Source organism: Coregonus lavaretus, assembly GCF_964263955.1.
Source record: "Coregonus lavaretus genome assembly, chromosome: 2".
Taxonomy (NCBI): Eukaryota; Metazoa; Chordata; class Actinopteri; order Salmoniformes; family Salmonidae; genus Coregonus; species Coregonus lavaretus.
The window spans coordinates 73,481,629-73,498,125 of NC_139989.1; the positions used below are offsets into that span (position 1 = coordinate 73,481,629).

The 16,497-nt window shown below is 40.9% G+C and overlaps 2 protein-coding genes across 2 annotated transcripts in view; both read left to right on the top strand.

Annotated features, from left to right (window-relative positions):
- Window positions 1-16,497, top strand: part of LOC311142326 (NACHT, LRR and PYD domains-containing protein 3-like) — a 385,235-nt gene that overhangs the window by 317,272 nt on the left and 51,466 nt on the right. The window lies entirely within an intron of this gene.
- LOC311150791 (NLR family CARD domain-containing protein 3-like) lies at window positions 573-11,645 on the top strand (the record flags this gene model as incomplete). The annotated part of the gene is made up of 6 exons (XM_084188320.1): window positions 573-584; window positions 949-1,033; window positions 1,164-1,392; window positions 1,928-3,719; window positions 4,003-4,176; window positions 11,456-11,645. The coding sequence occupies exons 3-6, from the start codon at window positions 1,182-1,184 to the stop codon at window positions 11,643-11,645; spliced, it is 2,367 nt and encodes a 788-aa protein (XP_084044446.1). The 5' UTR covers window positions 573-584; window positions 949-1,033; window positions 1,164-1,181.

A 16,497-nucleotide genomic window follows, 5' to 3' on the forward strand; every position in this document is an offset into this window, starting at 1 on the left:
CCATGAGTTTCTAAGATGGTCACTCATTACTTTAGTTAGCTATATATCTCGTATTAGGCCTGTGATGCTTTTGGAAGAGCAATTAAATAGTGACTATAGCAGGTGTTGAACCCCGGGTAAATATATATTATTATTGTGTAAAACCTAGTAGTACTACTTATTTCTCTGAGAGTGAGGCAGATATGTAGCATTTTGCAAAAAAACATGATTATTTGTCTATTTGAAATGAAAGCATCAAATTATAGATTTTAAACAAATACATGTCTGTCATTGAACAACCCCATGCCATGATTACATAGTGAAAAAACACACCAATCTCTTTCATAATTTCTTTAAACAATAAAAGCTAATTTACCAACATTTCTGAAAATGGATATATAGCGTTTTGGAATGAAACTCTTCTTATGTTTCCCCATCTGAGCTCAGAGTAGATGAGAGACGTAATGTTTGTCTCTGTTGTGTTGAAGCCCAATCAAGCAGGAGAGACCAGCCTCCCCTGTACCCAGCTGTGTGTCCATGAAGAGTGACCGGTCTATGGGTCAACCTATACAGTTTAGAGAGGGAGCCTTTTCTACTGAACAAAGGTAAGAAGAACTCATGGGTCATGGTCAGTGAGTTAAACAACACTGTCTCTAGTCATTTCTCCTCTCCCATTTTCCCATTTATTTTTGTTATTTTCATAATCCATAGGCCAATCCTTTTTTTCCATTTTCATAGTCCTGAAACAATATTAAACAAACACAACATTCCCTCCCTGTGTGTATGTGTATGTGTATGTGTGTGTATGTGTATGTGTGTATGTGTATGTGTGTATGTGTGTATGTGTGTATGTGTGTATGTGTGTATGTGTGTATGTGTGTATGTGTGTGTGTGTGTGTGTGTGTGTATGTGTGTGTGTGTGTGTGTACTCCCTGGATGAGGAGATGTAATCTCATGTTTTGTCCACAGAAACCAACAGGAGAGATCAGAGTCAGAGATTCTCAGTGGTCAGTCTTCCCAGAGTCATCAAACAGACCTGGACTCCATATTCAGTGTATGTGGTCCTGTTATGTACATTTGTTTTTTGTTTACCTCAAGTAAAGTTGATCTGTCAATCATTCATTAATGTGTTAATGAGAAAGCATTTAGTCTCTTGCTTAACTTATTTACTTGATTTATTTCAGTTGCTTGAAGAGAATATTATGACATTTGTGAAGAACGAGCTGAAGATGTTCAAGAGGATTCTTAGTCCAGAACTCCCAGAAGGCTTTGAGAGTCAGAAGCAGGATAAGGAAGTGGTGGATGCTGAAGATGAGAAGCAGGAGAGCAGTGCCAGAGAGGGGGCTCTGAAGATCACACTGCACGTCCTGAGGAAAATGAACCAGAAGGAGCTTGCTGACACACTGGAGAAAAGTAAGAGCTGTCTGCCTCATGTTGAATGCTGTTTTAGAACATTTAAAAGCTGTAGCTAAAGTAGCTGTGTAACTAAATGATATTGTAGCAGCCTTAACACAACACCTAGTGACCTCATCAAGTAGCAGCAGGGATGTGTTGTGTTGATTAATAGAGAGAGAGAGAGAGAGAGAGAGAGAGAGAGAGAGAGAGAGAGAGAGAGAGAGAGAGAGAGAGAGAGAGAGAGAGAGAGAGAGAGAGAGAGAGAGAGAGAGAGAGAGAGAGAGAGAGAGAGAGAGAGAGAGAGAGAGAGAGAGAGAGAGAGAGAGAGAGAGAGAGAGAGAGAGAGAGAGAGAGAGAGAGAGAGAGAGAGAGAGAGAGAGAGAGAGAGAATAATATAATCAGTCACACCAGTCTGTAATGCATTATGAAAACATTTATACAGTCAGTTAAGAGAATAAAGTATTATAATTTAAAATGTTATAACAGTCCTAGAACACTGTAGGCATTAAAACAGACGTAATATTAATATCCTCTGTGTTATTTCTTCATTCAGATGAGCTTGCTGTGATTCTTCAACGTGAACTCAAATCTAATCTAAAGAAGAAGTTTCAATGTGTATTTGAGGGGATCGCTAAACAAGGAAACCCAACACTTCTCAATAAGATCTACACAGAGCTCTACATCACAGAGGGTGGAACAGGAGAGGTCAATAATGAACATGAGCTGAGACTGATTGAGACAACAACCAGGAAACAAGCGAGACCAGAGACTGCAGTCAAATGTAACGACATCTTCAAACCCTTAACTGGACAAGACAAACCTATCAGAACTGTGCTGACAAAGGGAGTTGCTGGCATTGGAAAAACAGTCTCTGTGCAGAAGTTCATTCTGGACTGGGCTGAAGGAAAAGCAAATCAGGATGTCCAATTTGTATTTTCATTCCCTTTTCGGGAGCTGAATTTGATGAAAAAGGAAAAACACACTTTGATTGAACTTCTCAATCACTTCTCAACGGAAACCAAAGAATCAAGAATATCCAACTACGACAAGTACAAAGTTCTGTTCATCTTTGATGGTCTGGATGAGTGCCGACTGCCCCTAGACTTCCAGAAGAACAAGATCTGTTGTGACGTCACAGAGTCAACCTCAGTGGATGTTCTGCTGACAAATCTCATCAAGGGAAATCTGCTTCCCTCTGCTCTCCTCTGGATAACTACCCGACCTGCAGCAGCCAATCAGATCCCTTCAGGGTGTGTTGACCAGGTGACAGAGGTACGAGGGTTCAATGACCCACAGAAGGAGGAGTACTTCAGGAAGAGATTCAGTGATGAGGACCTGGCCAGTAGAATCATCTCACACATAAAGACATCAAGGAGCCTCCACATCATGTGCCACATTCCAGTCTTCTGTTGGATTTCTGCAATAGTCCTTGAACACATGTTGAAACACAAGACAGAAGAGATGCCCAAGACTCTGACTGAGATGTACTCACACCTTGTGGTGTTTCATACCAAACAGAAGAATGAAAAGTATCTTGGGAAAGAAGAGACAGGTCCACACTGGAATAAAGAGAACATTCTGTCACTGGGAAAACTGGCTTTTCAACAGCTTGTGAATGGCAATCTGATTTTCTATGAAGAAGACCTGAAAAGGGCTGGCATTGATGTCAATGAAGCCTCAGTGTACTCAGGATTGTGCACACAGCTCTTTAAAGAGGAATGTGGGCTCTACCAGGACAAGGTGTACTGCTTCGTGCATCTGAGCATTCAGGAGTTTCTGGCTGCTGTATATGTGTTCATCTCATTCATCAACAACAATGAGAATCTAATTGATGAATCTCAATCAACGGCCAGGAACCTTTTTGTGAGGATCATACACAAGCGTAAATTTACCTTTTATAAGAGTGCTGTGGATAAAGCCTTACTAAGTGAGACAGGAAACCTGGACCTGTTCCTCCGATTCCTTCTGGGCCTCTCATTGGAGTCCAATCAGAAGCACTTACGAGGTCTACTGACAAAGACAAGAAGCAGCTCACAGAGCCATGAAGAAACAGTCAAGTACATCAAGGAGAAGATCAGGGAGAATTCCTCTCCAGAGAGGTGCATCAATCTGTTCCACTGTCTGAATGAACTGAATGACCATTCTCTAGTGGAGGAGATCCAAAGCTACCTGAGATCAGGAAGTCTCTCAGATGCCAAACTGTCACCTGCACAGTGGTCAGCTCTGGTCTTTGTGTTGCTGACTTCAGAAAAGGAGCTGGATGTGTTTGACCTGAAGAAATACTCCAGATCAGAGGAAGGTCTTCTGAGGCTGCTGTCAGTGGTCAAAGCCTCCAGAGCTGCTCTGTGAGTAAATACAATTATATTTCAGTACTAATCATCAGGAAGAAATATTCAGTTGAGAGAAAACTATGTATTATAATGTATGTAATATTCTATTGAAAAACATATTGAATAAATGCATTGATTTTCACATTAGTATAACAATATGACCATACAATTCTAGGAGACAGAAGATGAATCTATATGTTCTTTAAGAGAATGAACCAAATGCATCTGCCATTGTCCTTCTACACTACTGGTGTTAAATTAACAGTGTGTTTGTGAAATCATGATGATCTCTTTGCAGGCTGTCAGGCTGTGGAGTCACAGAGGAAGGCTGTGCTTCTCTGGTCTCAGCTCTGAAGTCAAACCCCTCACACCTGAGAGAGCTGGATCTGAGTAACAATGACCTGAAGGATTCAGGAGTGAAGCTGCTCTCTGCTGGACTGGGGAATCCCCACTGTAAACTGGAGTCTCTGAGGTCAGTATTCCTGCAGTTGGTCAACAAGTGATAACTGTTCACCAGATCCACATGTGTTTACCAGGCACACATAGTCCACACCATATGTGTTTGGACAGTGAAGCTTACAGTTTTACATTTGGTGCTATGCTCCAGCATTTTGGATTTCAGATATAATGTTTCATATTAGGCAACAGTACAGAATGTCACCTTTTATTTGAGGTTAATGGTGAGAGGTTAGCATGTTTTGTTGTAGCCTCTGTAACTTTCTCATTCATTATTATTCATGATTCATTCATGATTTTTCTTAATCATGTCATCATCAGGATTAATTTAGTAGTGTTTAGAAAAATGTTATCTACTCACTTAGAAAGTAAATTACTCAAAACCAAAGAATAGCAGTGTGGTTTTAAAATGATTATATTTTTCTCTCTACAAGCAATACTTTGATAATTAGTTATTTCTAATAACAATAAATCCATTCATGAATAGATATGGCAGGTTTCAGGACACTGATATATCTGAATATGTTTAAATAATATACTGCCACATTTTTCACCACCAAAGAATAGCAGTGTGGTTTTAATATGATTTGACTCTTTGCAGGCTGTCAGGCTGTGGAGTCACAGAGGAAGGCTGTGCTTCTCTGGTCTCAGCTCTGAAGTCAAACCCCTCACACCTGAGAGAGCTGGATCTGAGTAACAATGACCTGAAGGATTCAGGAGTGAAGCTGCTCTCTGCTGGACTGGGGAATCCCCACTGTAAACTGGAGACTCTGAGGTCAGTATTCCTGTATCACTCAATGAACACACACACACTGGACACACACTGGAAACACACACACACACAGGACACCCACACAATACACACACACACACTGGACACACACACACTAGATACACACACAAACACCCACACTGGACACACACTCATTGGACAACACACACACACACACTGGACACACACACAAACACACACTGGACACACACACATACACACACACACTGGAGACACACACACATGCAATGATTAATTTAGTAGTGTTTAGAAACATGTTATCTACTGTTAATAATTATACATTCATTCATTTATATACAGTACCAGTCAAACGTTTGGACACACATACTCATTCAAGGGTTTTTCTTTATTTTTACTATTTTTTACATTGTAGAATATTAGTGAAGTCATCAAAACTTTGAAATAACACATATGGAATCATGTAGTAACCAAAGAAGTGTTAAACAAATTAAAATATGTTTTATATTTGAGATTCTTCAAATAACCACCCTTTGTCTTGATGACAGCTTGCACACTCTTGGCATTCTCTCAACCAGCTTCACCTGGAATGCTTTTCCAACAGTCTTGAAGGAGTTCCCTCATATGCTGAGCACTTGTTGGCTGCTTTTCCTTCACTCTGCGTTCCAACTCATCCCAAACCATCTCAATTGGGTTGAGGTCGGGTGATTGTGGAGGCCAGGTCATCTGATGCAGCACTCCATCACTCTCCTTGGTAAGATAGCCCTTACACAGCCTGGAAGTGTGTTGGGTCATTGTCCTGTTGAAAAACAAATGATAGTCCCACTAAGCGCAAACCAGATGGGATGGCGTATCGCTGCAGAATGCTGTGGTAGCCATGCTGGTTAAGTGTGCCTTGAATTCTAAATAATTCACAGACAGTGTCACCAGCAAAGCACCCCCACACCATAACACCTCCTCCTCCATGCTTCACGGTGGGAACTACACATGCTGAGATCATCCGTTCACCCACACCGCTTCTCACAAAGACACGGCGGTTGGAACCAAAAATCTCAAATTTGGACCCATCAGACCAAAGGACAGATTTCCACCGGTCTAATGTCCATTGCTCATGTTTCTTGGCCAAAGCAAGTCTCTTTCTTCTACAATGTAAAAATTAGTTTTAAATGTAAAAAATACATTTGAATGAGTAGGTGTGTTCAAACTTTTGACTGGTAGAGTATACAGTTGAAGTCGAAAGTTAACATACACTTAGGTTGGAGTCATTAAAACTTGTTTTTCAACCACTCCACACATTTCTTGTTAACAAACTATAGTTTTGGCAAGTCGGTTAGGACATCTACTTTGTGCATGACACAAGTAATTTTTCCAACAATTGTTTACAGACATATTTTTTCACTTATAATTCACTGTATCACAATTCCAGTGGGTCAGAAGTTTACATACACTAAGTTGACTGTGCCTTTAAACAGCTTGGAAAAATCCAGAAAATGATGTCATGGCTTTAGAAGCTTCTGATAGGCTAATTGACATCATTCGAGTCAATTGGAGGTGTACCTGTGGATGTATTTCAAGGCCTACCTTCAAACTCAATGCCTCTTTGCTTGACATCATGGGAAAATCAAAGGAAATCAGCAAAGATCTCAGAAATAGAATTGTAGACCTCCACAAGTCTGGATCATCCTTGGGAGCAATTTCCAAACACCTGAAGGTACCACGTTCATCTGTACAAACAATAGTACGCAAGTATTAACACCATGGGACCACGCTGCCGTCATACTGCTCAGGAAGGAGATGTGTTCTGTCTCCTAGAGATTAACGTACTTTGGTGCGAAAAGTGCAAATAAATCCCAGAACAACAGCAAAGGACCTTGTGAAGATGCTGGAGGAAACAGGTACCAAAGTATCTATTTCCACAGCAAAACAAGTCCTATATTTACATTTTAGCAGACGCTAATATCCAGAGCGACTTACAGTTAGTGAGTGCATACATTTTTCATACTGGCCCCCCGTGGGAATCGAACCCACAACCCTGGCGTTGCAAGCACCATGCTCTACCAACTGAGGTACAGGAGGCCTATATAAACAGGTATAAATGTATCTATATCCACAGTAAAACAAGTCCTATATCGACATAACCTGAAAGGCTGCTCAGCAAGGAAGAAGCCACTGCTCCAAAACTGCCATAAAAAAGCCAGACTACGGTTTGCAACTGCACATTGGGACAAAGATCGTACTTTTCTGAGAAATGTCCTCTGGTCTGATGAAACAAAAATATAACTGTTTGGCCATAATGACCATCGTTATGTTTGGAGGAAAAAGGGGGATGCTTGCAAGCCGAAGAACACCATCCCAACCATGAAGCACGGGGGTGGCAGCATCATGCTGTGGGGGTGCTTTGCTGCAGGAGGGCCTGGTGCACTTCATAAAATAGATGACATCATGAGGAAGGAAAATATTATGTGGATATATTGAAGCAACATCTCAAGACATTAGTCAGGAAGTTAAAGCTTGGGTCTTCCAAATGGAAAATGACCCCAAGCATACTTCCAGAATTGTGGCTAAATGGCTTAAGGACAACAAAGTCAAGGTATTGGAGTGGCCATCACAAAGCCCTGACCTCAATCCTATAGAAAATGTGTGGGCAGAACTGAAAAAGTGTGTGCGAGCAAGGAGGCCTACAAACCTGACTCAGTTACACCAGCTCTGTCAGGAGGAATGGGCCAAAATTCACCCAACTTATTGTGGGAAGCTTGTGGAAGGCTACCCGAAACGTTTGACCCAAGTTAAACAATTTAAAGACAATGCTACCAAATACTAATTGAGTGTAGGTAAACTTCTGACCCACTGGGAATGTGATGAAAGAAATAAAAGCTAAAATAAATCATTCTCTCTACTATAATTCTGACATTTCATATTCTTAAAATAAAGTGGTGATCCTAACTGACCTAAGACAGGGAATCTTTACTACGATTAAATGTCAGGAATGATGAAAAACTGAGTTTGAATGTATATGGTTAAGGTGTATGTAAACTTCCGACTTCAACTGTATATACATATATGAATAGATATTCCAGGTTTCAGGACTCTGATGTATCTGAAAATGTTGAACAAACATATAGCAGTGTGATTTTAATAGGATTTTATTATTGCAGGCTGTCGGGCTGTCTAGTCACAGAGGAAGGCTGTGCTTCTCTGGTCTCAGCTCTGAAGTCAAACCCCACACACCTGAGAGAGCTGGATCTGAGTAACAATGACCTGAAGGATTCAGGAGTGAAGCTGCTCTCTGCTGGACTGGGGAATCCCCACTGTAAACTGGAGACTCTGAGGTCAGTATTCCTGTAGTTGGTCAACAAGTGATAACTGTTCACCAGATCCACATGTGTTTACCAGGCACACATAGTCCACACCATATGTGTTTGGACAGTGAAGCTTACAGTTTTACATTTGGTGCTATGCTCCAGCATCTTGGATTTGAGATATAATGTTTCATATTAGGTGACAGTACAGAATGTCTCCTTTTATTTGAGGATATTTTCATACATATCTGTGTTACTGTTTAGAAATGAAAGCACTTTATGTATCTAGTTCTCCCATTTGAAAAAGTCGTAATAATTTGGACATAGTCACTTATATTGTATTAAAGTAGTCATAAGTTTAGTATTTGGTCCCATATTCCTTACCTGCAGTGATTACATCAAGCTTGTGATTCTACAAACTTGTTGAATGCATTTGCAGTTTGACTTGGTTGTGTTTTGGATGATGTTTTTCCCAATAGAAACTGAATAGTGAATAATGTCCTGTCATTTTGGAGTCACTTCACTTGTATTGTCAGTAAGAATAGAAGATGTTTCTGAACACTTCTACATTCATGTGGATGCTACCATGATTATGAATAGTCATGAATGAATCGTGAATGATGATGAATGAGAAAGTTACAGAGGAACAAGGATCATACCCCCTCTGTTATTGGTAATGGTGAGAGGTTAGCATGTTTTGTTGTAGCCTCTGTAACTTTCTCACTCATTATTATTCATGATTCATTCATGATTTTTCTTAATCATGTCATCATTAGGATTAATTTAGTAGTGTTTAGAAACATGTTATCTACTCACTTAGACAGAAAATTACTCCAGTCATCATCCACCATTCAGTTACTATTGGACAAAACATAACCCAAAACACAACCAAAACAAACAGCAAATGCAATCAACGAGTTTTGGACCAAATACTCAACTTTTGACAACTTTAATGAATTATAAGTGAAATGGTCAGAATACGTTTGACTTCGTCAAATGGGGGGACTAGATACATAAAGTGCTTTCATTTCTAAACGGTGAAACAGATATGTATGAAAATACCCTCAAATAAAAGGTGACATTATATACTGTCACCTCATATGAAACGCTTGATCTCAAATCCACAATGCTGGAGTAAAGATACACATTTAAAATGTTATCTTCACTGTCAAACTAGATACAATGAGGGAAAAAAAGTATTTGATCCCCTGCTGATTTTGTACGTTTGACCACTGACAAAGACATGATCAGTCCATAATTTTAATGGTAGGTTTATTTGAACAGTGAGAGACAGAATAACAACAAAACAATCCAGAAAAACACATGTCAAAAATGTTATAAATGTATTTGCATTTTAATGAGTGAAATAAGTATTTGACCCCTCTGCAAAACATGACTTAGTACTTGGTGGCAAAACCCTTGTTGGCAATCACAGAGGTCAGACGTTTCTTGTAGTTGGCCACCAGGTTTGCACACATATCAGGAGGGATTTTGTCCCACTCCTCTTTGCAGATCTTCTCCAAGTCATTAAGGTTTCGAGGCTGACGTTTGGCAACTCGAACCTTCAGCTCCCTCCACAGATTTTCTATGGGATTAAGGTCTGGAGACTGGCTAGGCCACTCCAGGACCTTAATGTGCTTCTTCTTGAGACACTCCTTTGTTGCCTTGGCCGTGTGTTTTGGGTCATTGTCATGCTGGAATACCCATCCACGACCCATTGTCAATGCCCTGGCTGAGGGAAGGAGGTTCTCACCCAAGATTTGACGGTACATGGTCCCGTCCATCGTCCCTTTGATGCGGTGAAGTTGTCCTGTCCCCTTAGCAGAAAAATACCCCCAAAGCATAATGTTTCCACCTCCATGTTTGATGGTGGGGATGGTGTTCTTGGGGTCATAGGCAGCATTCCTCCTCCTCCAAACACGGCGTGTTGAGTTGATGCCAAAGAGCTCGATTTTGGTCTCATCTGACCACAACACTTTCACCCAGTTCTCCTCTGAATCATTCAGATGTTCATTGGCAAACTTCAGACGGCCCTGTATATGTGCTTTCTTGAGCAGGGGGACCTTGCGGGCGCAGCAGGATTTCAGTCCTTCACGGAGTAGTGTGTTACCAAATGTTTTCTTGGTGACTATGGTTCCAGCTGCCTGGAGATCATTGACAAGATCCTCCCGTGTAGTTCTGGGCTGATTCCTCACCGTTCTCATGATCATTGCAACTCCACAAGGTGAGATCTTGCATGGAGCCCCAGGCTGAGGGAGATTGACAGTTATTTTGCGTTTCTTCCATTTGCAAATAATCGCACCAACAATTGTCACCTTCTCACCAAGCTGCTTGGCGATGGTCTTGTAGCCCATTCCAGCCTTGTGTAGGTCTACAATCTTGTCCCTGACATCCTTGGAGAGCTCTTTGGTCTTGGCCATGGTGGAGAGTTTGGAATCTGATTGATTGATTGCTTCTGTGGGGTGGCAGGTAGCTTAGTGGTTAAGAGCGTTGTACCAGTAACCGAAAGGTCGCTGGTTCTAATCCCCGAGCCGACTAGGTGAAAAATCTGTCGATGTGCCCTTGAGCAAGACACTTAACCCTAATTGCTCCTGTAAGTCGCTCTGGATAAGAGCGTCTGCTAAATGACCAATTTATTTTTCTGTGGACAGGTGTCTTTTATACAGGTAACAAGCTGAGATTAGGAGCACTCCGTTTAAGAGTGTGCTCCTAATCTCAGCTCGGTACCTGTATAAAAGACACCTGGGAGCCAGAAATCTTTCCCTCATTAAAATGCAAATCAATTGGTAACATTTTTGACATGCGTTTTTCTGGATTTTTTTGTTGTTATTCTGTCTCTCACTGTTCAAATAAACCTACCATTAAAATTATAGACTGATCATTTTTTGTCAGTGGGCAAATGTACAAAATCAGCAGGGGATCAAATACTTTTTTCCCTCACTGTATGGTGTGGACTGTATAGTCAATATAATATAAATCTGATACCTCACTGGTCTGTCTTTTGACTGATACTGCTTTTTAAACTGCTCTGGTCAGTCTACTCAAATATTTGTAACATACATTTTTCTATCTACAAGCAATACTTTGATAATTTGTCATTTCTAATAATGATACATTAATTTATGAATAGATATGTTAAGTATCAGGACACTGAAATATCTGAATATGTTGAAAAAAATATACTGCCACTATTTTCACCACCAAAGAATAGCAGTGTGGTTTTAATATGATTTGACTCTTTGCAGGCTGTCAGGCTGTCTAGTCACAGAGGAAGGCTGTGCTTCTCTGGTCTCAGCTCTGAAGTCAAACCCCTCACACCTGAGAGAGCTGGATCTGAGTAACAATGACCTGAAGGATTCAGGAGTGAAGCTGCTCTCTGCTGGACTGGGGAATCCCCACTGTAAACTGGAGACTCTGAGGTCAGTATTCCTGTAGTTGGTCAACAAGTGATAACTGTTCACCAGATCCACATGTGTTTACCAGGCACACATAGTCCACACCATATGTGTTTGGACAGTAAAGTTTACAGTTTTACATTTGGTGCTGTGCTCCAGCATTTTGGATTTGATATCAAATGTTTCATATGAGGTGACAGTATATAATGTCACCTTTTATTACAGGATATTTTCATACATATCTGTTTCACCGTTTACAAATGAAAGCACTTTATGTATCTAGTCCCCCATTTGAAGAAGTCTTAATAATTTGGACATATTCACTTATATTGTATTAAAGTAGTCATAAGTTTAGTATTGGGTCCAATATTCTTTGCCTGCAGTGATTACATCAAGCTTGTGATTCTACAAACGTGTTGAATACATTTGCAGTTTGTTTTGGTTGTGTTTTGGATTATGTTTTTCCCAATAGAAACTGAATGGTGAATAATGTCCTGTCATTTTGGAGTCACTTCACTTGTATTGTCAGTAAGAATAGAAGATGTTTCTGAACACTTCTACATTCATGTGGATGATACTATGATTATGAATAATCATGAATGAATCGTGAATGATGATGAATGAGAAAGTTACAGAGGAACAAGGATCATACCCCCTCTGTTATTGGTAATGGTGAGAGGTTAGCATGTTTTGTTGTAGCCTCTGTAACTTTCTCACTCATTATTATTCATGATTCATTCATGATTATTCTTAATCATGTCATCATCAGGATTAATTCAGTAGTGTTTAGAAACATGTTATCTACTCACAGAATAAAAGTGCTTTAATTTCTAAATGGTGAAACGGATATGTATTAAAATACCCTCAAATAAAAGGTGACATTATATACTGTCACCTCATATGAAACATTTGATCTCAAATCCAAAATGCTGGAGTATAGAGCCACATTTAAAATGTTATCTTCACTGTCAAAATAGATATGGTGTGGACTGTATACTCAATACAATCTAAATCTGATACCTCACTGTCTGTCTTTTGACTGATACTGCTTTTTAAACTGCTCTGGTCAGTCTACTCAAATATTTGTACTATACATGTTTCTCTCTACAAGCAATATTGTGATCATTTCTAATAATTATACATTAATTTATGAATAGATATGGCAGGTTTCAGGACACTGATGTATCTGCAAATGTAGAAAAAATATACTGCCACTATTTTCACCACCAAAGAATAGCAGTGTGGTTTTAATATGATTTGACTCTTTGCAGGCTGTCAGGCTGTCTAGTCACAGAGGAAGGCTGTGCTTCTCTGGTCTCAGCTCTGAAGTCAAACCCCTCACACCTGAGAGAGCTGGATCTGAGTAACAATGACCTGAAGGATTCAGGAGTGAAGCTGCTCTCTGCTGGACTGGGGAATCCCCACTGTAAACTGGAGACTCTGAGGTCAGTATTCCTGTAGTTGGTCAACAAGTGATAACTGTTCACCAGATCCATATGTGTTTACCAGGCACACATAGTCCACACCATATGTGTTTGGACAGTAAAGTTTATAGTTTTACATTTGGTGCTGTGCTCCAGCATTTTGGATTTGAGATCAAATGTTTCATATGAGGTGACAGTATATAATGTCACCTTTTATTTCAGGATATTTTCATACATATCTGTTTCACCGTTTACAAATGAAAGCACTTTATGTATCTAGTCCCCCATTTGAAGAAGTCTTAATAATTTGGACATATTCACTTATATTGTATTAAAGTAGTCATAAGTTTAGTATTGGGTCCAATATTCTTTGCCTGCAGTGATTACATCAAGCTTGTGATTCTACAAACGTGTTGAATACATTTGCAGTTTGTTTTGGTTGTGTTTTGGATTATGTTTTTCCCAATAGAAACTGAATGGTGAATAATGTCCTGTCATTTTGGAGTCACTTCACTTGAATTGTCAGTAAGAATAGAAGATGTTTCTGAACACTTCTACATTCATGTGGATGCTACTATGATTATGAATAATCATGAATGAATCGTGAATGATGATGAATGAGAAAGTTACAGAGGATCAAGGATCATACCCCCTCTGTTATTGGTAATGGTGAGAGGTTAGCATGTTTTGTTGTAGCCTCTGTAACTTTCTCATTCATAATTGTTCATGATTCATTCATGATTATTCTTAATCATGTCATCATCAGGATTAATTCAGTAGTGTTTAGAAACATGTTATCTACTCACAGAATAAAAGTGCTTTAATTTCTAAATGGTGAAACGGATATGTATTAAAATACCCTCAAATAAAAGGTGACATTATATACTGTCACCTCATATGAAACATTTGATCTCAAATCCAAAATGCTGGAGTATAGAGCCACATTTAAAATGTTATCTTCACTGTCAAAATAGATATGGTGTGGACTGTATACTCAATACAATCTAAATCTGATACCTCACTGTCTGTCTTTTGACTGATACTGCTTTTTAAACTGCTCTGGTCAGTCTACTCAAATATTTGTACTATACATGTTTCTCTCTACAAGCAATATTGTGATCATTTCTAATAATTATACATTAATTTATGAATAGATATGGCAGGTTTCAGGACACTGATGTATCTGCAAATGTAGATAAAATATACTGCCACTATTTTCACCACCAAAGAATAGCAGTGTGGTTTTAATATGATTTGACTCTTTGCAGGCTGTCAGGCTGTCTAGTCACAGAGGAAGGCTGTGCTTCTCTGGCCTCAGCTCTGAAGTCAAACCCCTCACACCTGAGAGAGCTGGACCTGAGCTACAATCACCCAGGAGACTCAGGAGTCAGACTGCTCTCTGCTGGACTGGAGGATCCACACTGCAGACTGGAGAAACTCAAGTATGTAGAGGGTTTATGTCAATGTTCATATCAGACATGTTGGAGTTATCAGGCTAGTTAAGACAAACATTCTGACCACCACTTGGACTAAGTTATATAAAGACTGTGTGTGTGTTTGTGTGTGTGTCCAGTGTGTGTCCTGTGTGTGTGTTTGTGTGTGTGTGTGTGTGTGTGTGTGTGTCCAGTGTGTGTGTGTGTGTGTGTGTGTGTTTGTGTCCAGTGTGTTGGTGTCCAGTGTGTGTGTGTGTGTGTATCCAGTGTGTGTGTGTGTCCAGTGTTTGTGAGTGTGTCCAGTGTGTGTGTGTGTGTGTGTGTGTGTGTGTGTGTGTGTGTGTGTTTGTGTGTGAGTGTGTGTGTGTGTGTGTGTGTGTGGGTCCAGTGTGTGTGTGTGTCCCAAGTGTGTGTGTGTGTGCACGTGTATCACACACACACTGGACAAACACACGCACACTGGACACACCCAAACACACACTGGACACACACACACACACACACACACACACTGGACACACACACACACACACACTGGACACACACACACACAGGACACACAAACACATTGGACACACACAGGACACACACACATACTGAACTCACACACGCATCCTGTACACACACACACACGAACAAACTCACACTAGACACACACACTGGACACACACACACTGAACACACACACAGATTGGACACACACACACACACTTGACACACACACACACTCACACTGGACACACACACACACACTGGACACACACACAGATTGGACACACACACACACACACTTGACACACACACACTCACACTGGACACACAAATTCACTTGACAAACACACACAAACTGAACACACACACACACTGGACACACATACTGGACACTGGACACACACACACAATGGACACACACACACACACAGGACACACACACACTGGACACACACACACACACAAACTGGACACACACACACAAACACACACACTGGACACACACACACACTGGACACACACACACACTGGACACACACACACACTGGACACACACACACACTGGACACACACACACTGGACACACACACACACACACACTGGACACACACACACGCACACTGGACACACACACACTGGACACACACGCTGGACACACACACACACACACTGGACACACACACTGGACACACACACAGACAAACATTCTTACCACCGCATGTTCAAAGTTATATGCTGAATGTGTGTGTGTGTGTGTGTGTGTCCAGTTTGTGTGTGTGTGTCCCCTGTGTGTCCAGTGTGTGTGTGTGTGTGTCCAGTGTCCAGTATGTGTGTCCAGTGTGTGTCCAGTGTGTGTGTGTTCAGTTTGTGTGTGATTGTCAAGTGAATGTGTGTGTCCAGTGTGTGTGTGTGTGTGTGTGTGTGTGTGTGTGTGCACTGGACACACACATACACTGGACACACACACACACCAGACACACACACATACACTAGACACACACAAACACACACTAGACATACACACACACTGGACACACACACACAATGGACACACATATACACACTGGACACACACACACAATGGACACACATACACACACTGGACACACACACACACTGGACACACACACTGGACACACACACACTGGACACACACACACTGGACAGACACACACACACACACTGGACACACACCGGACACACACACACACACACACACACACCCTGGACACACACACTGGACACACACTGGACACACAGTGTCCAGTGTGTGTGTATACAGTGTGTGTATACAGTGTGTGTGTGTGTGTGTGTGTGTGTCCGGTGTGTGTCCAGTGTGTGTGTGTGTGTCTGTCCAGTGTGTGTGTGTATGTCAAGTGTGTGTGTTTGTGTGTCCAGTATGTGTGTGTGTCCAGTGTGTGTGTGTGTGTGTGTGTGTGTTTGTCCAGTGTGTGTGTGTCCAGTGTGTGTGTGTCCAGTGTGTGTGTCCAGTGTGTGTGTGTGAGTGTGTTTGAGTGTGTGTGTGTGAGTTCAGGTGTATCCC